Here is a 23,308-nt window from a genome sequence, read left to right on the forward strand (position 1 = left end):
TGTAACAAAACCTCAGCACATGGAATAAAATTTAGCCTGGGAGCTATTGAAGAACAAATTAGTAGACTGGTACATAACTAAGTAATTCATCAATAGCACAGAACAATAAGATAAAAAATTATGAAAGAGCAGTAAAAGATGTTACATTCCAGTTATCTATTGTTATGTGACAAACCATCCCACAATTTAGTGCCATGAGACAGCCACTGCACTATGCTCATGAACTCTGTGGGTCAGGAATTCAGTGGGAACACAGCAGGGATGGATTGTTTGCACTATGGTGTTTGAAACCTCCAGTAGAAAAGCTCAAAGACTGGGGTGACATGGTGGCTGTGGGCTAAAATCATCTGGAGATGACTTCCCTTTCATGATTGATGCTGGTAGTCACTCAGAAAACTTACACGTGACCTCTCCATACGGTCTGTGTTTCTTTGAAACATGGTGGCTGGGGTCCAAGAGCAAATGCCCCTTCCATCACACTTTCTTGACTTTAGTCAAGCAATCAGAAATCAGATTTAAGCAGAGGGGCAGAGGCCCTACATTTTGAATAGAGGAGTGTCAAAAAATCATGAAATCGGGTTTTAAAACTGTCACATAAGACCTGGAAGATAGGTTGAAAAATTTGGACATAGACCCAATAGAAGTTCCAGAAGAAGAGAATGGAGGGAAAGGCAGAAAGGAGAAAATGCTTTTTTTTCTTGCCAAGATGGCAAATTTCTTGCCATGGACTGCAGATACTTTATCCTACCGCCAGTCCTGGAGGAACCATAGATTATTATGGACCTCCCAACAAAGAAAAGGCCAGAACCAGATGGTTAATGGATGAATTCTAGCAAACATTATTACTAATCCTTCTTAAACTCTTTCAAACACGGGAGAGACCACTTCCAAATTCATTTTATGAAGCCAGCATCAACCTGATACCAAAGTTAGACAGGGACACCATGGAAAAACTACAAGTTAATATCCCTGATGACCATAAATATAAAAATCCTCAAAAATAATAGCAAACAAAGTTTAAAAGCATAGGAGAAGAGCCCTGGCTGGATGGTGCAGTTGCTCAGAGCATTGTCTCATACACCAAAAGGTTACAAGTTTGATTCCCAGTCAGGGCACATACCTAGGTTGTGAGTATGATCCCAGTCTGGAGGCAACTAATCAATGTTTTTCTCTCCCTGTCTCTCCCTTCCTTTCTCTAAAATCAATAAACATACACTTGGGTGAGGATTTTTTAAAAGCATATTCGAGTCCTGGCTGGTATAGCTCAGTGGATTGAATGCCAGCCTATGAAACAAGAGGTCACAGGTTCAGTTCCTAGTCAGGGCACATGCCTGGGTTGCAAGCCAGGTCCCCAGTTTGGGGTGTGCAGAGGGCAATTGACTAATTTTTCTCTCCCTCTGTTTCTCCCTCACTTTACCTTTCTCTAAAAAATAAAATAAAATATTTTTAAAATAAAAGCATATTAGAAAAATCATACACCATAAACAAATGGGATTTATCTCTGGGATATAAGGATAGTTCAATATATGCAGATGAATGTGATATAATACATTAATAGAATGAAGGATAAGAATGACATAATCATCCTAACATGTAGAAAAAGCACTTGACAAACTTCAACACACTTTTATGATTAAAAAACACCTCAAGAAATTAGGTATATAAGAAACTCAACATGATAAGGATTATATTTGAAAAGCCCATAATTAACATCATGGAAAATAATGAATAACTGAAAACTTTTCATTTAATATCTGGAGCAATGCAAGGGATGCCCACTTTTGTCACTTCTATTCAACATAGTACTGAAAGCCCTAGTCAGGGCAATTAGATAAGAAAAAGAAATAGGTGACATTGAAATCAGAGAGAAGATAAGACTTAAAAAGTAGTCAAATAAAGAAAAAGAGAAAGCTCCCCAAATTTAGCAAAAGACATAAACCTGGATATTCAAGAAACTGATCAAATCCCAGGTAAGATAAACCCAAAGAAATACAGACTACGATGCATTGTACTCAAACTTCTGAAAATTAAGTCAAAGAAAAGTTTTGATAGCAGCCAGGGAAAAATGACACCTTACCCCACGGGGAACAAAACATTCAAATGATGTGGGGCTTCTCATCACAAACGATGGAGGCCAGAAGGAAGTGGTACGATATTTTTAGTGACTGGAGGAAAGGGCTGTCAGCCCAGAATTCCATACCCTGTGACAATATCCTTCAGGAATGAAGGGAATGTCAAGACATTCTCAGATGAAGGAAAACTAAGAGACTTCATCATCATCAGACTTACCCTAAAAGAATGGCTAAAGGAATTTCTCTAAATGTAATAAAAATAATTGAAAAGGGAATCTAGGAAAATAGGAAGGAAGAAAAAACAGTCAGCCAAAGCAAAAAAAAATTGGGCGCATACAATAGGCTTTCTCCTCCTGACTTTTCTAAGTTATGCTGAAACAAAGCTTTTAACACTGTCTTATGTGGTTCCAAAGGTATGTAGAGAGAATCATTAAGACAATGACATTATAAATGAGAGAGAGAGAGAAAAAGGAGACATGAAGGGAGGTAATATTTCTGTACTTCATTCAAAGAGGTGAAGTGATGACACCAGGAGACTGGGGTGAATTATCTACATATACACGCAATACCTAGAGCAGCCACTTTAAAAGCTACATAAAGCAATATACTCAAGAACACTATAGATATATCAAATCGAATGCTTAAAAATGCTTAAGTAACCTATTGTAAAGAAGAGTAAAAAGAAAACAACAAAAAACCAAAACAAATAGAAAACAATAAATAGCATATCAGACTTAAGCCCTAACGTATGAATAATTACATTAAATATATAGTCAAAATGCACCAGCTGCAAGACAGGTTGTCAGAGTAGATTTAAAAACATGACTCTGTATAATACATTCTATAATAAACTCACTTCAAACATAACAGGCAAGTTGAAAGTAAAAGAATGGGAAAGATATATTTTGCAAAGGTTAATGAAAAGAAAGCAGGAGTGGCCATATTAACCTCAGATAATGTACACTTCAGAGAAAGAAAAATTATCAGAGATGGAGAGGAACATTATTTAATAATGATATAAATGTCAACTCACCAAGAAGCAATTCACCAGTTCACAGTCATCCTAAATGTATATGCATAAAACAGCAGAGCTGTGAAATTTGTGAAGCTAAGCCTGACAGCTGAAAGGAGCAGTAGACAAATCCACTATGGTTTGGAGACGTCACTACTGCCTTCTCAACGGTTGAGAGACAACTAGACAGAAACTCAACAAGAACTCAACAATACTATAAACCAACAAAATCTAGCAGATATTTACAGAACACTCCACCTAATGAGAGCAGCATTATACTCTTTTCAAGTGATCACAGAATATACAAAAATAGACTGTAGCCTGGGAAATAAAACAAACCTAAACGAATAGAGAAGATGCTCTTTAACCACAATGGAAGCAAACTAGAAATCAATAATGGAGGGTGAGATGAATATTTCTAAAACATTTGGAAACTAACATACATCTGAATAATCCATGGGTCACCCTGGCTGGTGTGGCTCAGTGGATTGAGTGTCTGACTTTGAACCAAATGGTCACGATTCGATTCCCAGTCAGGGCACATGCCTGGGTTGCAGGCCAGGTCCCCAAAGGGTGGGTACACAAGAGGCAACCACACATTGATGTTTCTCTCCCTCTCTTTCTCCCTCCATTTCCCTTCTCCAAAAATAAATAAATAAAATCTTGAAAAGATAATCCATGGATCAAGGAGAAAATAATCTTAAGGAAATGCATTGAATTGAATGAAAATAAAAATACAACTTATCATTGTTTCACAATGAAAATCACACTAGGAGGGACAGTTACAGTGCTAAAGACATACCTTAGGATAGAGGAAAAGTTTCAAATCAATAATTTAAGCTCCTGCTCAAGAACTAGACAAAACAAAATAAACCCCAAACAAGAAGTAAAACTCATAATTTACTATATGCTTAAAGTTTTTAGATTTTTATATAAATAAGAATGTGCTGTATTTTTTAGTGAGTTAAGGGGAAAGATGAAAGAATGTAATTTAAGAGTCATTTATTCATTTTTATAATGCAAAAGATATTTATATTGGCAAAGCACTATAGCCAAAGGTTAACATAACTTGAATACATTTAGTTAACATATTGGGTTGTTTTCTCAAATTACCCAAGATTTATGAAGTCTGACAATAACTCCTTTGCATTTTTAATAAAAACAGCTTCTTCTCTGGCTGGTGTGGCTCAGTGGATTAAGCACCTGCCTGTGAACCAAGGGGTTGCTGGTTCGATTCCCAGTCAGGGCATATGCCTGAGTTGCAGCTGGGTACCTGGTTGGGGATGTGTGAGAGACAACCACACATTCATGTTTCTCTCTTTCTCTATCCCTTCTTTTTTCTCTAAGAATAAATAAATAAAATCTTTAAAAAAAAACAGCTGCTAGTTGCCTCTGTGATGTCTAACAGCCCAATTTATTAAAAGTTGAATCAATGTAAATGTAGTAGACATTCCATTCCAAGATATAAAGTTCAAAAGTAGAATCATCCTTGGGTTAAATCTGTCTAGGCCAGAAAGCTTTCCTTTTGCTTCTGTTTCTTCTAAATCCCTTCCAGAAACAGAGAGTCATTAGTCCATTCAGGGTTTCAGCCTCAGCTGGGAAATACCTTGCCATCTCACCTAGGGCCAGCTCTTCCCTCCTTTAACTCTCAGATTCCTCAAAATGGGTACACAGAACTAGATGATTTTTTAAAGGTTTTTTTTGTTGTTGTTTTAAAGATTTTATTTATTTATCTTCAGAGAGGGAAGGGAGGGAGGGAGAGAGAGAGAGAGAGAGAGAGAGAGAGAGACCAATGTGCAGTTGCTGGGGTTTCTGGCCTGGCTGGGAATCGAACCTGGAACACTTTGGTTCCCAGCCCATGCTCAACCCACTGAGCTACGCCAGCCAGGGCTGTGAATTGGATGATTTTTAAAGTTCAACCCAATGATGCTATTGTTTGTTCTGTAGTTCTAATGTTCAATAATTTCCTAAGGCTATGCATTTACAAAATTCTTCAAAATAAATCAAAAGAAGCCAGAAAGCCAATGTTGTTTCCTAATAAACTTGTAGTTGGAAAGAACTTAACTTAAAATGTATTTTAAAAGGATTTTATTCATTTATTTTCAGAGAGAGGGAAGAGAGGATGAAAGAGAGGGAGAGAAATATCGATGTGTGAGAGAAACATTGATTGGTTGCCTTTTTGTACGTTCCCTGACCAGGAACCAAACCTGCAACCCAGGCATGTGCCCTGACTGCTGACCCACACCAGTCAGGGCTTACAATACATTTTAACAGAAACAAACAATAGCTCTCCCCTCTTTCCCATCAAAGTCTGATTGAAATAATTGAAAAAGTTCTTTCACACCTCACATAATTACCTTTTCGGTTTTTTTGGCATGGCAAAAACATTTAAGATTTACTTTCCTAGCAACTTTCAAGTGTATAACTCAGTATTGTTAACTATAGCCACTGTGCCGTACATTAGATCTCCAGGACTCATTTATCTTATAGTCAAAGTTTATTCCATTTGACCAGCATCTCCCCACTTCCCCTAGCCCTGGGCCCTGGCAGCCACCACTGACTCTCTGTTTCTATGAGTGCGTCATTTTCATGTCACATATAAGTGAGATTATACAGTATTTGTCTTTTTCTGTCTGACTTATTTCACTTAGCATAATGCCCTCAAAGTTCATCCATGTCACCACAAATAGCAGTATTTGCTTACCTTTTTACAGTTGAATAATATCTCATCACACATACATATAACACTTTCTTTATCCACCCATCTGCCCATGGGCAACTAGGTTTTTCCACATCTTGGCTGCTATGAGCAATGCTGCAATGAACAGTAGGGTGCAGATATCTCTTCATGATAGTAATTTAATTTTTTTCAATTACATACCCAGAAGTGGGATTATTCTATCATGTGGTAATTCCATTTTTGATTATTTGAGGAACCTACTCACTATTTTCCATAATGGCTGCACCAATTTACATTCCCACCAATACCGCACAAGGCTTCCCTTTTAGGAGTCATTTAGACTTAACATTTGTTTGTAGAAGTTAACAGAAGTATGTAGGCAAATTATTCTCCTTATGGTATAAACACTAATAATGGCATTTATGAAACACCACGGTGTTCTGGTGACTAGGCTGAACATTTCATAAGCATTATTTCACTTAATCCTCACAGCTGCATGAATAAGATAACATCACTATATCCGTTTGTTTTCAGTTGAGGAAACTGAAGTTTGGAGAGACTAAGTAACTTTTAAAATCTTACATGTATGAAGTAGCAGAGCTAGGACTTGAATATGAGGCTTCCTGACATAAAAGTCTGTGTTCTTAACCACCATCTAAAAGTGTCTCCTAAAGATAATGTTACCAGACTAAACCACTCACACGTGCACTTGCTCAAGCTGCAGGACTCTCCTTTAAACTGAGCATTAGGTACATGGGCCAAACTCAAATAGGAAAAAAGGGCTCACCCCTAGTCCTTGTCACCTCACACAGGTGAGGGGTGTGTGCTGTTGAGGACTGGCTGAAAGACTGCGTTCTACATATGCCGTGATGTTCCCATCTTTTGAGAAATGGTATTTCCTGCGAAATCAGAAATACTTTATTTATAGTAAAAAATCATTTCAATGGGTCTGTGTTTAAGTTGGCACCATAAAATTCATCTTGGTTTAAACCTCACCTCCTCTGGTAATCTTTCCTGATACCCCATTTCTGTTCTTACCTAAATATCCCTTTTGAGTGCCCCGCAGCGCCAGTGCAAATCTCTGTCTCTGCACTTAGCACGCACAACAGCAATCCTCTCTCCTCTTGGGTCTCCCCCAGTAAAGGCTGTAACCTCCTGGTGTAGACACCAGGCTTTACTGAACTTTACATCCCCTGTGCCTTTCCCAGTGCCTGGGTACAATCTGACAGAAAACACCTGCCAATGAATTTATAAGATCAATGAATGCATAGCCAAATGATTGGCCGACCTGATATGGAACAAATACTACAGCTATGATACTATGATGATCAAATAATTGATGATATGATAATAAAGCGGTATACTAACAATTGTTTTGTTCACATTGGCTAAACTAAAAACCATAAAAGTAATTGAACCTATCAGGAGATAAGGAATGCGCCCATAGACGAAGAGACCACGAACCAGGCTCTTAACAGCGTCGGGAGGCGCTGTAGACCCCCAGGTCCCCGGTGCGGACGCCTGGTGGCGCTATAGGCTCAAAAGAGGGAGGAGGAGCCCCGCGCTCGCTGCAGACTCCATCTTAGGAAAGACCGAATCTGCGGGGTGCTGGGGGTGCCCGCCCGTTAGAAAACGCCTCCGGCGAGCCCACGTTTTACACCTTTTTGCCAGTGAATGAGACTAGACAGAAGTTGATGTGATCCCTCTTACAAGGATTCCGAAGGCTTCTTTTATTAAAGACTACGCACTCAGGCCGGGCAGGAAACCGCGCGGGGGAGCTCTGGCAGAAAAGGCAAGTGGTGAGTTTTCTTTCCTTCCCGGGCGCCGCGCGGGGAGAAGCAGCTGCGTTTCTGGTCGGAGCGTCTGCAGGTTTGGGGCTCCCGACGGCGAGGGGAGCGTGCGCGTGGCAGCGGGAGGACGGGTGAGAGCTCAAAAACTGTGTTCGATCCAGCCAAGAAGAGCCTTTGCTCCCGAATTTAAAAGAAAGGAAAAAAGAAAGAAAAGCAAACTCATATGCGCTCTGCATTTCCAAATATTAGGTGTAAACTTATGTTTTCTGAGAAAAATCTGTGAATCTGAGATGTCTACCCTTTGAAAAATTCTTCTGAACCTTCCAGAATGCGCTCTGGGTGCGTGCATGAGATTTGGGTAAAATTTTCATCATTGGAAACTACACAATCAGTTTAATTTCCGTCTGCACAATAATGAGCAATGCGATCGTGAGGTAAATAATTTGCCGGTTCGTGGGGGAAGGTCGCTGGATGAAGACCAACCCAAGCAAGGTAAGTCTGACTCTCACCGAAAGGAACGGGAGATATCGACACTCCCTGGGACGCCTGCGGTCCAAATCCTGACGACCGATCGATCGGAGACAACCCTTGAGATACAGGCCTCTCAGCAACCTGGCTGTCGAAGTCTTGGCCGAAGATTGAGTCTCAGTAAACAAGAAACGGCTGGATGGATTTTCCAGGCTCACTGAATTCTCTAACTTCTGGAAAGTACTCACGAAATATTTTAAATCTACTGATATTTGTGCATTATAGATACCCAATGCAAGAAAATTATCAGGCAGTTTCATAGCTATGTGGCAAATTCTCAAACAATTCACTCTGGAAATAGTTTCAGAAATATCTTTCTTCATGTGAAGCATGTTGGATGACATGTCCACAGATTTGGTCATTTTGACACTTGTCTGCTCATCCTGGAGTCCTTCCAGAAACAGGCTTCACCTCTTTCAGGATCATAATCTCAGTGCTCTGGAACAACAAGAAAATGCTTTGATCTTTTCTTCCAGAATTTTCTTTTCATTGAATATGAAATTTGATCTTCCAAAGGCAAGTTACCTCTAAAACTGGCAGATATATAGAAGCTTGACAAGGAAACTCATCCCAGGTCTATACATAAATTTCCATTGAATATGAAAAGAAAATATTCCGTATTCTGCCAACCTAATGCAGGAGAGAGACGAGAGAGATACATGCAACATCACTTTCTCTCCAATGAAATTAGGTTCCTAGACACTGAAAAATAGACAATAGGTGGAGACAAGTATCATCCTCGGCATTTCTGCTTTGGGGGTCTGGGTAAATAGGAGAGGAAAGCATCGCTTTTCTGAATAACATTAGAGTTGTTATTTTATGGCTGTGACTTCAGTAGTGTTTTCTTCTGAAACACAGATAATTGTTAATTTATATTCAACAAGTACTGATGGCTTAGCTATTCTGTCTTTTCATTTACCTCACAATGGTGTTTGTTTAGAAGCCATTAACCTCTTTATTGTTAAGTACAGAAAAAAACTATTTTTCTGCTCCTACCTAATTTTCTTTGATCTTCCAAAGGCAAGTTACCTCTAAAACTGGCAGATATATAGAAGCTTGACAAGGAAACTCATCCCAGGTCTATACATAAAATGGTAGTCTTCATAACTTCCCAGGGAAGGTCTGGCTATTTATTTTAGAGTCATATATTTCATATGTGATGGCTGATAAATTGTAATAGTCTACTTTTCATCAAAACTGGTCTCCATCTATTAAATTCAAGTAATAATTTATTTGAGATGGTTAATATCATGTAGTTGTTATTTTATATTTGAAAAAAGTCATGTGATAATTTTTGATGACATTGGTGACACAAAATCAAGTACAGATATAAAACTATATTTGACCTTTGAACAATGCAGGGGTTAGGGGTGCTGACCCCCACACAGTCAAAATTCCCATATAAGTTTTGACTCCCCTCAAACTTAAGTTGTCCCTAGGTATCCACAGGGGATTGGTTCCAGGACCCCTGAAGATACTGAAGTCCACAGATGCTCCTGTGTAAAATGGTGTATATCAATGCGCACAGCCAGCCCTCCACATCTGCAGACACCCAGCAGCAGATCAAAAACAGCACAGGTATTCACTGAAAAAAAAAACCCATACAAGTGGACTCATGCAGTTTAAACATGCATTGTTCAAGGGTCAACTGCACATTGAAAAAAATCATTGACACAAATAAATCTCTCACCATTTAAGGCGTAATTTACTAAGTTGCTGTTTATTGCAATGCTAAATTTGTATTTGTTAATTTTTACAGTTTTCTTTTTTATTAAACATAAAAATAATTAATTCTTCTTATCAATTAATATCTTAGCATCTCCAGTGAATAAAAAGGAAATGTCATGTAATATGGACAGGCAAAACAACCTGTATGTACTCAAATCAGGCTAGAGCCCATGGTAGTGGCTGGTCAAAACTTTTTTTCCAAGGAAACAGTTTATGTCAGTAGACTTTTGTGATTCTCCTTAAACTACAAATGCCAAGATTCTTATGCAAGGATCTCTTTCAGAGCCATTAGTTGCACATTTGTCCTGGGGAGGAGAATACACCCCTTGAATCACCTTTACTTTAAAATCCTGCTTGCTTGAGCTTTGTGAACTGTATATATTGACAGATTACAGAACAACACATTTGTTTATGTCCTTAATAAGGCAAAAGCAAATTGTTTGAGTGTTACTACAGGCCCAAAATTTCTACCCTAAGATGATAAAAGGTGCCGGAACACTCCCTTCCCATGCTGGAATATTGCACATGTATTTCCCATAGGGCCTCAGTGGTAGGGCACTGAAAAACCCTTCTTCTTTTGCCATCTGATTGCTGAGTGAGTAAAGCATTTGTAAAGGGTAATCAAAAAGGAATTTGACCTGTCATCAAAGTTTAAGAATTTAAATGATCTGAAATAACATAATGGATCACTTCTCCACCCTTTGGCTAGGATCAAGTGTAGTAAAATAGCATAGTGGATATAATGCATTGAAATCTGGAAACCATTGACAATTATAAAATATCAGCACTGGTTCAATCAGCCCTGAAGAAGAGAAACTTCTTTTTATTTCTAGATGTATGAAGAGCCTTGAAATGGAAAGAAGGGTGAAAGCTTGTGCATGGTGAGAACACCTATGACTCGAACATGGGGGGGGTGGTTAAATTTTTTTCTTTTCGCACAGCAAAACATAATATGTTCCTGAGTATTTTTTTCTCTGAAATGTCTTAAATATTAAGTTTTTAATTCTTGTGAGAGGTGATGGAGTTTGTAATTTTCTTCACATTTCCTACTTTTCTCTCCTTTATGTTATCCCAAAATTCACCATAACTGCTCTAGTTCAGAGAACCTACCATAACTAAATAATCAAATGCTTGGTTAGATGTAAAATTTCAAGTGCTCTACTAGTCATTATTTTCCTTTATGAGATACATGATCATCACTATATCTTCATATGACCTTAAGTTTTGTAGCCTGCATAAAGACCTGTTTTTAAAGACTTGATTTGGGTTTTATTCATCTAGGTGAAGTGTGTTAAATGTTCAATGTCAATGAATTAAAATATTTTGAATGATAATATTAATATAAAATTAATCATGAAAAGTAAAAATAAGATCAACAAATACCAGTAGGAATTTATTTCTAAATGTTAAGAAAGGGAACCTGTGATTGCCCAAAATTTAAAACCCAGTCATAGTAAATAAATGAGAGCTTTAAGGAATGTGATGCTGTTGTTACATTTACTAAATCATCCATTCCAGTTTCCTGGAAATACAGAGGATAGAGGAACAGGTGACACCATGAGGAAACAATCAGACAAACTCTTAATGTAGGACTTCCTATAAAACAACTGGTCTGAACACTTCAAAAATTTAAATGTCATAAAAGATGTAAAAGATGGAAGACTTTTCTAGAATAAACATGTAACACCCAATATAATCATGAGACTTGATTAAAAAACAAAATTTCTAAGATATTTCTTATAACAGATAGTTAAGAAAAAGTAAGTACCTTTAAAAAAAAAACCTCAGGAGTGAATATGAATTCTTACCAAGTTGAGGAAAGTCAGGGAAGAGTAATGGAAAGATAATGAGATTTCATATGAACTGGATTTTTTATAATACCAGGGAATCATTGTTAATTTTGTAGGGTGTGATTCTGGCATTATGATTGTGTGGGACAGTGCCCTTATACTTGGGAGATGCCTGATGACTTTTTTGGCAGTGAGGTGTCATGATGTCTTCAAGTTACACTCAGATGGGTCAGCAAAGAAAGAGGGCATGTGTTCATAGAATAATGTACATGGATAGAACAAATGTGACAAAATGTAAATAACTTTTAAATTTAAATAGGGTAGAAGTATGTTGGTATAGTTCTTTTTAACTTTTCCATACAGTATATTTGAAACATTTCTTAACACAAATATGTAATTCATAGACTTTATTTTTTAGAACAGTTTTAGGTTTTACAGAAAATTGAGCAGATAATACCAAGAATTCCCACATACCTACTTTCTCCCACTCACAGTTCCTCCAGTTGACATCTTGCATTAGTGTGGTACATTTATTATAACGGATGAATCAATATTGAGCCATTATTACCAAACTACTAACATCTGTAGTTTACGTTAGGTTTCACTCTTTGTGTTGTACATTCTGTGGGCTTTGACAAGCGTATAATGTCATGTATCCACTATTACAGTTCATAAAATTTCAGTTCCCCCAAATCCCCTGTGTGTTTCCTCTTATTCACCCCCCTTCTTCCCCCTACCCCCACAACCGCTAATCTTTTTAATGTGCCTGCACTTTTGCCTTTTCCAGAATGCCAGGTAGTTGCAATAATAGCATATGTAGACTGGCTTCTTTCACTAAGAAATATGCATTTAAGATTCCTCTGTAACTTTTTTGATCAATAACTAATTTCTTTTTATCACATTGTTAAAAAATACACAAAATGAGAGAAGCTAAAGACCCAACAACAAACTGCAATATATATACCTTGTTTGGCACTTGATTCAACAAATTATCTCTAAAAAGACATTTAAAAAAGATAATTGGAAATTTTTCAATATTTATGGGGTATTTGATATTATGAAACTATTAACACTGCTAGATGCAATTATTAAATGGAAGTTATGTAAAAATGTTCTTATCTGTTAGTAAGAAAAATAAAAATATAAAAATATCAACATTCACAAGAATAATCCAACTATGTTAGATTTTTATGTGGCTCAAATGCACCAAATTTTAGGAAAACGTGAAGTTGGACAGTGCAGGAGAAAAATCTGAGTAAAAAAAAATATTTCAGTGTCCACAGGAATGTTCTCATGTGAATTCTGTGTTTTTTCTGCATCTCTATACTTTTCCGTTGGCTTGACTGTGAGGATGGTAACCTAACCCTAACCACCACAGAGATGCACACGTGCCAGAACTCTGAATAAAAACTGGAAACTGACTAGTCAAAGCCTCCTTTCATACTAGGACCTAAGTGACTCCCATTCTTCGAAGCTGATTTTTTTCCGGTTTAAAGAAGAACTGCTTGAATCTGTGAGGACACTGGAATGGACATTTGTCTATGTTTTCCATGTCGTTGTGGATGCAATGAAAAAGCCCTTCGAAAAGCAGATAAGACTTCAGTACACTAAGAGATGCTACCTGTAAATATTCCATTTAGATTACCATCAGTCTGAAGGAAAGGGTTGGGATTCTGTGAACGTTTTGGAGAAAGTAAACACTCGGAAAGGACGCGGGGTGGCGCTGCAGCATTAGAAGTAAAAGGAAGAAAGCTACCAGTCCGCCCTCGTAGCCAGACGCTCTGCTAGAAAAGCAAGCAGGAAGGGGAGGCTTTCTGGTGCGGTAGCTCGGGGATATCAGGGCCTTAGGCGTCTCTACTCATCCAGGTATCTGGGACTTATTCAGAGACAGAGTCCGCGACTGCGCGACCCCGAGCTGGGTCAGGTTTGCCGGGAGACCGGAAGGCGATGGAGTCCAGAGAAGGAAAGAAACGCTCTGTGAAACAAAGGCAAGTCTTGATATTCTTTGTTTTGCTGGGTATAGCTCAGGCTGGTTCAGAGCCTAAACACTATTCAGTGGCCGAGGAAATGGAGAGTGGCTCCTTTGTGGCCAATTTGCTAAAAGACCTGGGGCTGGAGGTAGACGAGCTAGCTGCGCGGGGGGCCCGCGTCGTTTCCAAAGGGAAAAAAATGCGTTTGCACTTGGATAGGCAGACCGGGGATTTGTTGTTAAATGAGAAACTGGACCGGGAGGAGCTGTGCGGCCGTAGCGAGCCCTGTGTGCTGCCTTTCCAGGTGTTACTGGAAAATCCCTTGCAGTTTTTTCAGGCTGAGCTACAAGTTAGGGACATAAATGATCATCCCCCGGTTTTCCTAGACAAAGAAATAATTTTGAAAATCTCAGAAAGTATCACTCCCGGAGCTGCTTTCTTAATAGAATGTGCCCAGGACTTAGATGTAGGAAGCAACAGTCTCCGAAGTTACACAGTCAGCCCCAGTTCCCACTTCCATCTTAAATTACAAGAGAGCCCTGAAGGCGTGATATTGCCACAGCTGGTGCTGGACAAGCCGCTGGACCGCGAGGAGCGGCCTGAGATCTTGTTAACTCTCACGGCGCTGGACGGGGGCACTCCGCCCAGGTCTGGCACCGCACTGGTCCGCGTTGAAGTCTTGGACATCAATGATAACGCCCCAGAATTTGCAAAGCTGCTCTATGAAGTCCAGGTCCCGGAAAACAGCCCCATTGGATCCCAGGTTGCTGTCGTCTCGGCTAGAGATTTAGACATTGGAGCCTATGGAGAAATATCGTATGTATTTTCCCAAGCTTCTGAAGATATTCGCAAAACTTTTCAAATAAATGCGAAATCGGGAGAACTCCTTTTAACACAGAAACTGGACTTCGAATCCATTCAGACTTATACATTAAATATTCAGGCGACAGACGGAGGGGGTCTATCTGGAAGTTGTGCGGTGTTTGTCCAGGTGATGGACTTGAATGACAACCCTCCGGAACTGACCATGTCAACGCTGGTCAATGAAATCCCAGAAAACCTGCAGGAGACCATAGTTGCTGTGTTCAGTGTTTCAGATCTTGACTCCGGAGACAATGGGAGGATGGTTTGCTCCATCCAAGATGATCTTCCGTTCTTCCTCAAACCCTCTGTTGAAAATTTTTACACCCTGGTGACAAACACAGCCCTGGATCGAGAGATGACATCCCAGTACAACATCACCATCACTGTAACAGACATGGGGACTCCCAGACTGAAGACCCAGCACAGCATAACTGTGGTGGTCTCTGACGTCAATGACAACGCCCCGGCCTTCACCCAAACCTCCTACACCCTCTTCATCCCAGAGAACAACAGCCCCGCCATGCACGTAGGCAGCGTCAGCGCCACAGACAGAGACGCGGGAGCCAACGCCCAGGTCACCTACTCCCTGCTGCAGCCCCAGGACCCCAGCCTGCCCCTGGACTCCCTGGTGTCCATCAACGCCGACAACGGCCACCTGTTCGCCCTGAGGGCGCTGGATTTCGAGGCCCTGCAGGCATTTGAGTTCCTGGTGGGCGCCACAGACCGCGGGTCCCCGGCGCTGAGCAGCCAGGCGCTGGTGCGCGTGCAGGTGCTGGACGTCAATGACAACGCGCCCTTTGTGCTGTACCCGCTGCAGAACGGCTCTGCACCCTGCACTGAGCTGGTGCCCAGGGCGGCCGAGCCCGGCTACCTGGTGAGCAAGGTGGTGGCGGTGGACAGCGACTCGGGCCAGAACGCCTGGCTGTCTTACCAGCTGCTCAAGGCCACAGAGCCCGGGCTGTTCAGCGTGTGGGCGCACAATGGCGAGGTGCGCACTGCGCGGCTGCTGAGCGAGCGCGACGCGGCCAAGCACAGGCTGCTGCTGCTGGTCAGGGACAATGGCGAGCCTCCTCTGTCAGCCAGCGTCACGCTGCATGTGCTGCTGGTGGATGGCTTCTCCCAGCCCTACCTGCCGCTGCCCGAAGTGGCGGCGGACCGGGTCCAGACTGACCCGCTCACTGTCTACCTGGTCATCGCGTTGGCGTCGGTGTCATCGCTCTTCCTGTTCTCGGTGCTGGCGTTCATCGCGGTGCGGCTGTGCAGGAGGAGCAGGTCTGGCCTGATGGGTGGCTGCTCGGTGCCTGAGGCCCACTTTCCCGGCCACCTGGTGGATGTCAGCGGTACTGGGACCCTGTCCCAGAGCTACCAGTATGAGGTGTGTCTGATGGGAGGCTCAGGAACCAGCGAGTTCAAGTTTCTCAAACCGATTCTCCCCAGCTTCCTTAGTGAAGGTGAGGAGAGGGTTAGCGAGGCAAAGCCCAGTTTCAGGGATAGCTTTGAATTCAGTTAAGATTTAAGAAGGGTCTACTAACCGTAGTCTCGTTTGTAAAATAATTACAAATTAGCCCTAGTTAATTTGTCAAAATTCCCTTTGTACTGCTTTGCCCATTGGGGTTGTATCTTTTTATTTGAAATGTAAATACTTCAGTTCAGTGCACGCACCTTACCAGAGTTTATAAATGTGTTGCTTTGTGGTGTAATGAATGCTAACTTTCTTTGTGTTCTCATTAGTGATTAGTCTCCTTATAACTTAATTTCATTTAAAATGTGTAAGTAGCCCTTGCTGCTGTAGATGGTTGGGCATCATCCTGCCAACCAAAAGGTCACAGGTTCCAGGTTCCATTCTGGGCCAGGGCACATGCCTGGGTTGCTGGTACAATATTGGGCATATTTCTCTCCCTCTCTCTCTAAAACAATAAATAAAGTTACAAAAATAAAACATGAGAGTAAATTTTTTCCAAAGTCTGAATTTTTAAGTTAGAGCACCTTTTTCCAAACTCTCTTCCTGGGGGGCCTAGGTAATTTTGCAGCCCTACATTTTTGAATGTCTGCTCTCACTATATAGGGTTATTCTTTTTCAGGCTCAGAGTGTTTGTTATTCTCTTGGGCTAGTGTAACTTTTATCCTGTGAGGTCACATTGGCTAAAACCATTAATATAAGTATGTTCATAAAAAAACAAAGCACTCCCTCACATTTTTCTAAATATATACTTTGCAAAGTGTCCATACATGGAAATTATGATTCTTTAGAGATTGTGAGAACTTTTGACTATTGGATTCCACAAAACATCACATCAAGTATTCAATAAATCCACCACTAATGTTCCAGAATGTAGTTAAATATGCAGCACATGTACAGTCATTTTCAAGACATGCTAATTCTTCATGCAATTACAATTTCAGAACAATTTTAACCTCTGTTTATTTCAATCACTCCTTTTAAAAAATCTCAATTTTAATTATTAAAAACTGTCTATTAACTTTGAACACTTAATATCCAAAAGATTGAGGGAATGCATGTCTTTGTCCTTAACCAAAGTTTATAAACTTCCAGTGTAGTTTGGCATTGCATTTTTTTAAGTTTCTGGAGGATTATGATTGAATTGAATATAAGCTCCCAGGGAAAAGACTGATTTTGGTCTGTCTGCTCATTCCGTCTTTTTGTGGTTTTTTTGGTATTGAGCACTTCTCTTTTCCCTTTTCCATTTCCTACCTTTCAAAGCTTTTTTCCTTTTTAGGTGCTTGAATTGTGTTTCTCAACAGCTCCTCATTTAATACACAATTAGCACAATGACTTAAAGATTATAGGTTCTTAATAAATTTTTTGAATGAGAGGAAGAAAGGAGTGTCTTTATTTCACCTGTGATGTATATTGATATTTTAAAACTCACAGGATAAACTTCTGCTGGAATTAAGTGCTCTCTAATGCATAATGAATTTATGTATAGTATATCATTATTAATTGAAGTAGTCACTTTTATTCGAATGCTATGCGGTTGTCAGTCCCTGGTGTCTCTTTCCTTCAACATATTTTTCCTTTTTTTCTTCCTGCTTAATTTGATCTCTTCTCCCCCTCTCAGCTTAGGAACACAAATGGGGAAATTATGTTTTGTATTTTATAATTTAAATTTTCTTTTATAATTCTCTAAAAGATTCATTCAACTTCTCTATTTCTTGCACTTCAATTTTTGATCCACACATTAAAATAAAAATTTTAATTCTCAATGTTCTTCATTTTAATGCTTGAGGTATGCTATTAAAATTATAAAATCAATTTTAAAGGTCTTATTTTGAGATTAGCAGTGGTGTAAACCACCATCTTGTTATCCAAAATCTCTTATTAACCAACTTATTACCTGTGGGGTCTTGGATAAGTCACATAGTTTCTCTTTCCCTCCAAATGACAAAAACAGCTAGTTCAATAGCTTGCAGTTATTATTATTAAATAAGTTAATATAAAGGTATAGAAGTATAATTGTTATTTTACTTACCACTAATATTAAGACTAAATTTCATAGATGAGCCTTCACATTCCTGATCATTGTGAAGGAGCTAGATTGAATACATATTTGTGTTGTTTCATTTCTTTGCCTAAAAGCTTGCAATAGCTTCCCTTCAGTCTTAGAATAAAATCCATGCACCCATTATTTGGCCCAAGTTCACCTCTCTGGCCTTCTCTTCCCACATACTCCTGAGACAGTGAGTTCTGGGTATGCTGACCTTCCTTCGTTGTCTAGAATAGCTATGATCGACTGTCCCAGGGCCTTTACATATCAGCTCCTCGTACATGGAATCTTCCCTTTCCACAGTCTTAGCCCAGCAAGCTTCTCATCCTTAGTGTTCCATATTAAATGGCACATCTTTGGGGAAACTTTCTCAAATCTCCCCACCCCATTAAATTACATCCTGTTAGCTATACTGTCAAATGTACTAAGTACATTTCCTACATAGCACTTTTCACACTGACATCTGTTTAAAGTCTCTTCACTCTGTTTAACTATTGTTAAAATCTGTGGAAAACTGTAAGGTATATGTCTGCCTTGTTACCACTGTATGTCTGACTTCTACAAACTCAGCAAGTATCTGTTTCTACAGATGAAATAGTTATACTGATGAAGCCAGCAGTTGAAGAATTACTGTGAAATAAGAAGAGGAGATAGTTTTGTATTCCTTGACTGAGTGTAAAAATATGGAAGGAACTAGGCATTTGTGGTATCTAGATATACCCTCTGACATGACCTATTATAATTTTTAACACCTTGCATGATTTCATCTTTTCATAACATTTTTTTCTGAATATAAAAGCAAATCGTGGACATTTTATAAAATTTGGAAAGAAAAACACAAATATGATAGTGAATCATGTCATAATTTAGAGCAAAAATCTTTTCAAATTTATGTGTAGTAATTACAGACTGTGGGGAGTGTGGGGTAGCCCTAACAGATGTCCACTTCTGCAAATTCATATAAATGAGGACTCTGCCAGAATAGCCACGTCTTTTAGGTAAGAGAACACTTAATTTCCCCTAGGTGTGTATTTTTTAACTCACAGTAGCGTCAACTAGTTTTAGTAAGGGGAATGAGCAATTAAAAATATCAACGAAAGCCCCCGAAGCACCTTCTGCAAGAGTTTGAAACTGTGAGCGAACGCATGGTGGCGCTGTTGACTAAGAAGGAGAATTAAACCATAGACATTGTGCGTACTCAGTGACGCACTGATCCCGTACGGTGCACCAGGCTTTGTGAGCTTGGCTGGATTTTTAAGGAAGCAAATCTGAGCCCTGGAAAAGATTATTCTTCAAAGGTTGGAGAGCAAAAGACTTTGCGTTTCCCAGCGCTGTCGGAGGTTCAGCTTGGCAAAATTTCTGGGAAGAGCTTGACAGTGAAATGGAGGCTGGAGGGGAGCGATTTCTTAGACAAAGGCAAGTGCTGTTTCTCTTTATTTTTCTGGGTGGATCTCTGGCTGGATCCGAATCGAGGCGCTACTCTGTGGCTGAGGAGAAAGAGAGGGGTGTTTTAATAGCCAACCTAGCAAAGGATCTAGGGCTGAGTGTAGAGGAACTGGCCGCGAAGGGGGCCCAAGTTATGTCTCAAGGGAACAAACAGCATTTTCAGCTCAACCATCAGACCGGTGACTTGCTCCTGGATGAGAAATTGGACCGGGAGGAGCTATGTGGCCCCACAGAGCCATGTATACTGCATTTTCAGATTTTACTGCAAAACCCTTTGCAGTTTATTCCAAATGAGCTCCAGGTCATAGACATAAATGACCATTCTCCAGTATTCTTTGAAAATGAAATGCAGCTGAAAGTCCTAGAAAGCACTCCACCAGGAACAATAATTCCATTGGGAAATGCAGAGGACTTGGATGTGGGAAGAAACAGTCTCCAAAACTACACAATCACTCCTAATTCCCATTTCCACGTTCTCACAAACAGTCGGAGGGATGGAAGGAAGTACCCAGAACTGGTGCTGGACAAAGCTCTGGACCGTGAGGAGCAGCCGCAGTTCAGTTTAACACTCATGGCGCTGGATGGCGGGTCTCCACCCAGGTCGGGGACGGTTCAGGTCCACATCCTGGTCTTAGACATAAATGACAATGCCCCAGAATTTACACAGTCCATCTACGAGGTCGAAGTTATAGAGAACAGCCCCATTAACTCTGTTATTGTCACTGTCTCAGCTTCTGATTTAGATACAGGAAATTTTGGCACAATAGCATATGCATTTTTGCATACTTCTGAAGAAATTAGCAAAACTTTTCATCTAAATCCAATTACTGGTGATATCCAAATAGTCAAACATTTGAATTTTGAGGCAATTAAGAGTTATGAAGTCGATATAGAAGCCAAGGATGGCGGAGGCCTTTCAGGGAAATCAACGGTGATAGTGCAGGTAGTTGATGTCAACGACAACCCACCAGAACTGACCTTGTCGTCAATCACCAGCCCCATCCCGGAAAACTCGCCAGAGACTGTGGTGGCCATTTTCAGTGTTTCTGATCCAGACTCTGGTGACAATGGGAGAATGATGTGTTTCATTGAAAACAATCTCCCCTTCGTCCTGAAGCCAACTGTAGGAAACTTTTACACTCTACTGTCTGAAGGATCTCTGGACAGGGAAAGCCAGGCGGAGTACAACATCACCATCACTGTAACAGACATGGGGACTCCCAGACTGAAAACCCAGCACAACATAACCGTGCTGGTCTCCGACGTCAACGACAACGCCCCAGCCTTCACCCAAATCTCCTACACCCTCTTCATCCCAGAGAACAACAGCCCCGCTCTGCACATAGGCAGCGTCAGCGCCACAGACAGAGACGCCGGCGCCAACGCCCAGGTCACCTATTCCCTGCTGCAGCCCCAGGACCCCAGCCTGCCCCTGGACTCTCTGGTGTCCATCAACGCCGACAACGGACACCTCTTCGCCCTGAGGGCGCTGGATTTCGAGGCCTTGCAGGCTTTCGAGTTCCTGGTGGGCGCCACAGACCGCGGGTCCCCGGCCCTGAGCAGCCAGGCGCTGGTGCGCGTGCAGGTGCTGGACGCCAATGACAACGCGCCCTTCGTGCTGTACCCGCTGCAGAACGGCTCTGCGCCCTGCACCGAGCTGGTGCCCAGGGCGGCCGAGCCTGGCTACGTGGTGAGCAAGGTGGTGGCGGTGGACAGCGACTCGGGCCAGAACGCCTGGCTGTCTTACCAGCTGCTCAAGGCCACAGAGCCCGGGCTGTTCAGCGTGTGGGCGCACAATGGCGAGGTGCGCACCGCGCGGCTGCTGAGCGAGCGCGACGCGGCCAAGCACAGGCTGCTGCTGCTGGTCAAGGACAATGGCGAGCCGCCTCTGTCAGTCAGCGTCACGCTGCACGTGCTGCTGGTGGATGGCTTCTCGCAGCCCTACCTGCCTCTGCCCGAAGTGGCGACGGAGGCGGCCCAGACTGACTTGCTCACGGTCTACCTGGTCATCGCATTGGCGTCGGTGTCGTCGCTCTTCCTGTTCTCGGTGCTGGCGTTCATCGCTGTGCGGCTGTGCAGGAGGAGCAGGTCTGGCTTGGTGGGTGGCTGCTCGGTGCCTGAGGGCCACTTTCCGGGGCACCTGGTGGACGTCAGTGGCACCGGGACCCTGTCCCAGAGCTACCAGTATGAGGTGTGTCTGACGGGAGGCTCAGGGACCAGCGACTTCAAGTTCCTCAGACCGATTCTCCCCAATGGTCTGGTTCAAGACACTGAGCAAGAATAGTGCAGAACTCCAGTTGTAGGAATAGCTTAGAGCATTAACAAAAGAATTAAAAAGTCGTTATTTGGTGAATGTTTTCTTTTTTAAGTCAAGAATCTTTATTTAATAATAATTTTGTTCATATATTGATTTTAGTTCTGTTTAGTTCATCTTTGCATATTCTTCTTTTTTCCTATTTTCTATCTTAACAATGCAGTCTTAATGCCTCCTTTTGTTTATCTAATAGTTGCATAAAAATAGTCATTATCTTTTAGTGGTGATTTTGTATGGGTTTATTTTAAGGAATGCATTTTGAATTCTGCATGCAAAGCACAGTCAGATGATGTTCTTTTTAATATCCCTAGAGCATGTTTTCTGTGGTTAATGAAATTTGTGGATAAATTGGAATGTGTTTTCTTTCACATGTGCCATCTTTAAGGCACAACGTGTTTTTTTTTTTATTAGAGGTATAGTACCCAAAAGAAAGTAATACACTTAATTTATTTTCTGTTTTTACATTTGCAGTTAATATTTCAATATTGTAGATGCTTATATTGAACCCCAGTGGACAAAATATGGGCTCATAGGACAAATTGCTCTTAGATTTGCCTAAGGTGTATTCATGAGTGAGAAAAAAAGTAAACTTAAGGCATTTTGAACAACTGATTGTACTTTTCCATTTGGTGTGAAGACATTGTTTAGCAAGGCATGTGGTGGTATGACAGTTTGGTATGTAAATTCTGAGATATAAATGTTATCAACCTGAGGGCCTTTTAAAAAAATTTCAAGGACGTACATGTATATATAGTTTATACATGATTTATGGTAAAAGTGTTGTCCCATTCTATCCTACTTTTTAAAAGTTAACATCTACTTGGCATTTATATAGTGCATCTGAGGAAAATCTTGTCTGTGTTTGCCATCTCACTTCCCTCCTCAGGTTTCAACCTGATGTGATTTAGGGTTATGTACAGGATAAACACTGACTGTGCACATCAGCATTCTGCCTCCTCAGTGTAATTAAAAGAAGGTGTGTAAGAATAGGAAGTTCTAAAAAGAAGAGCGCAGCCCTGGCTGGTGTAGCTCAGTGGATTGAGCAGGGGCCTGTGAACCAAAGGGTCACTGGTTCGATTTCCAGTCAGGGCACATGCCTGGGGTGCAGGCCAGGTCCACAGTGGGGGGCACATGAGAGGCAGCCACGCACTGATATTTCTTTCTCTTTCTTCTTCCCTTCCTCTCTCTCTAAAAATAAATACATATTTTAAAATATATTTTTAAAAAATAATAAAAAGAAGGAAGCAAAATCATCACGAAAGTGTAAATTAGCTACAACGAAGAATAAATCCTGAAAGCAACCAAAATGTCAAATTTCATGGTTATTTTAAGTAATATAGAAAAGCTTATTTTTAAGTAATAAAATATTTATTCCTCAATTAGAAAAGTTAATTAGCAAAAAATAAATATTCTCCTCAGACATTTTCTCATTTAGAGTAATAAAACTTTCCAGGAATTGAATACTCATTACGAGAAGAAAGGGAACTGAAGTTTCTCAAAGATTTTCAATATTCCTAAAAGAGAAAAAGAATTTAAGATTGACATGGCTTCACACATTAAAGTGTAGTTATAAATGGTGTCATTTTATATAACTGGAATTGAATGCAT

General features: G+C 40.7%; 2 protein-coding genes across 2 annotated transcripts; both read left to right on the plus strand.

Moving 5' to 3' along the window:
- Positions 1 to 12,745: 12,745 nt before the first annotated feature.
- Positions 12,746 to 18,409, plus strand: PCDHB2 (protocadherin beta 2). The gene has a single exon (XM_028528072.2). The coding sequence runs from the start codon at positions 13,548 to 13,550 to the stop codon at positions 15,942 to 15,944; it is 2,397 nt and encodes a 798-aa protein (XP_028383873.1). The 5' UTR covers positions 12,746 to 13,547; the 3' UTR covers positions 15,945 to 18,409.
- Positions 18,410 to 18,909: 500 nt separating this feature from the next.
- On the plus strand, positions 18,910 to 22,703 carry LOC114509406 (protocadherin beta-3). The gene has a single exon (XM_028527760.2). The coding sequence runs from the start codon at positions 19,322 to 19,324 to the stop codon at positions 21,668 to 21,670; it is 2,349 nt and encodes a 782-aa protein (XP_028383561.1). The 5' UTR covers positions 18,910 to 19,321; the 3' UTR covers positions 21,671 to 22,703.
- The last annotated feature ends 605 nt before the right edge of the window (positions 22,704 to 23,308 follow it).

This window comes from Phyllostomus discolor, chromosome 13, assembly GCF_004126475.2.
Source record: "Phyllostomus discolor isolate MPI-MPIP mPhyDis1 chromosome 13, mPhyDis1.pri.v3, whole genome shotgun sequence".
NCBI lineage: Eukaryota > Metazoa > Chordata > Mammalia > Chiroptera > Phyllostomidae > Phyllostomus > Phyllostomus discolor.

What these genes read in the sequence shown, in the direction of transcription:
- LOC114509406 (XM_028527760.2), top strand. Translation starts at nt 19,322, where the DNA reads ATGGAGGCTGGAGGGGAGCGATTTCTTAGACAAAGGCAAGTGCTGTTT.
- PCDHB2 (XM_028528072.2), top strand. Translation starts at nt 13,548, where the DNA reads ATGGAGTCCAGAGAAGGAAAGAAACGCTCTGTGAAACAAAGGCAAGTC.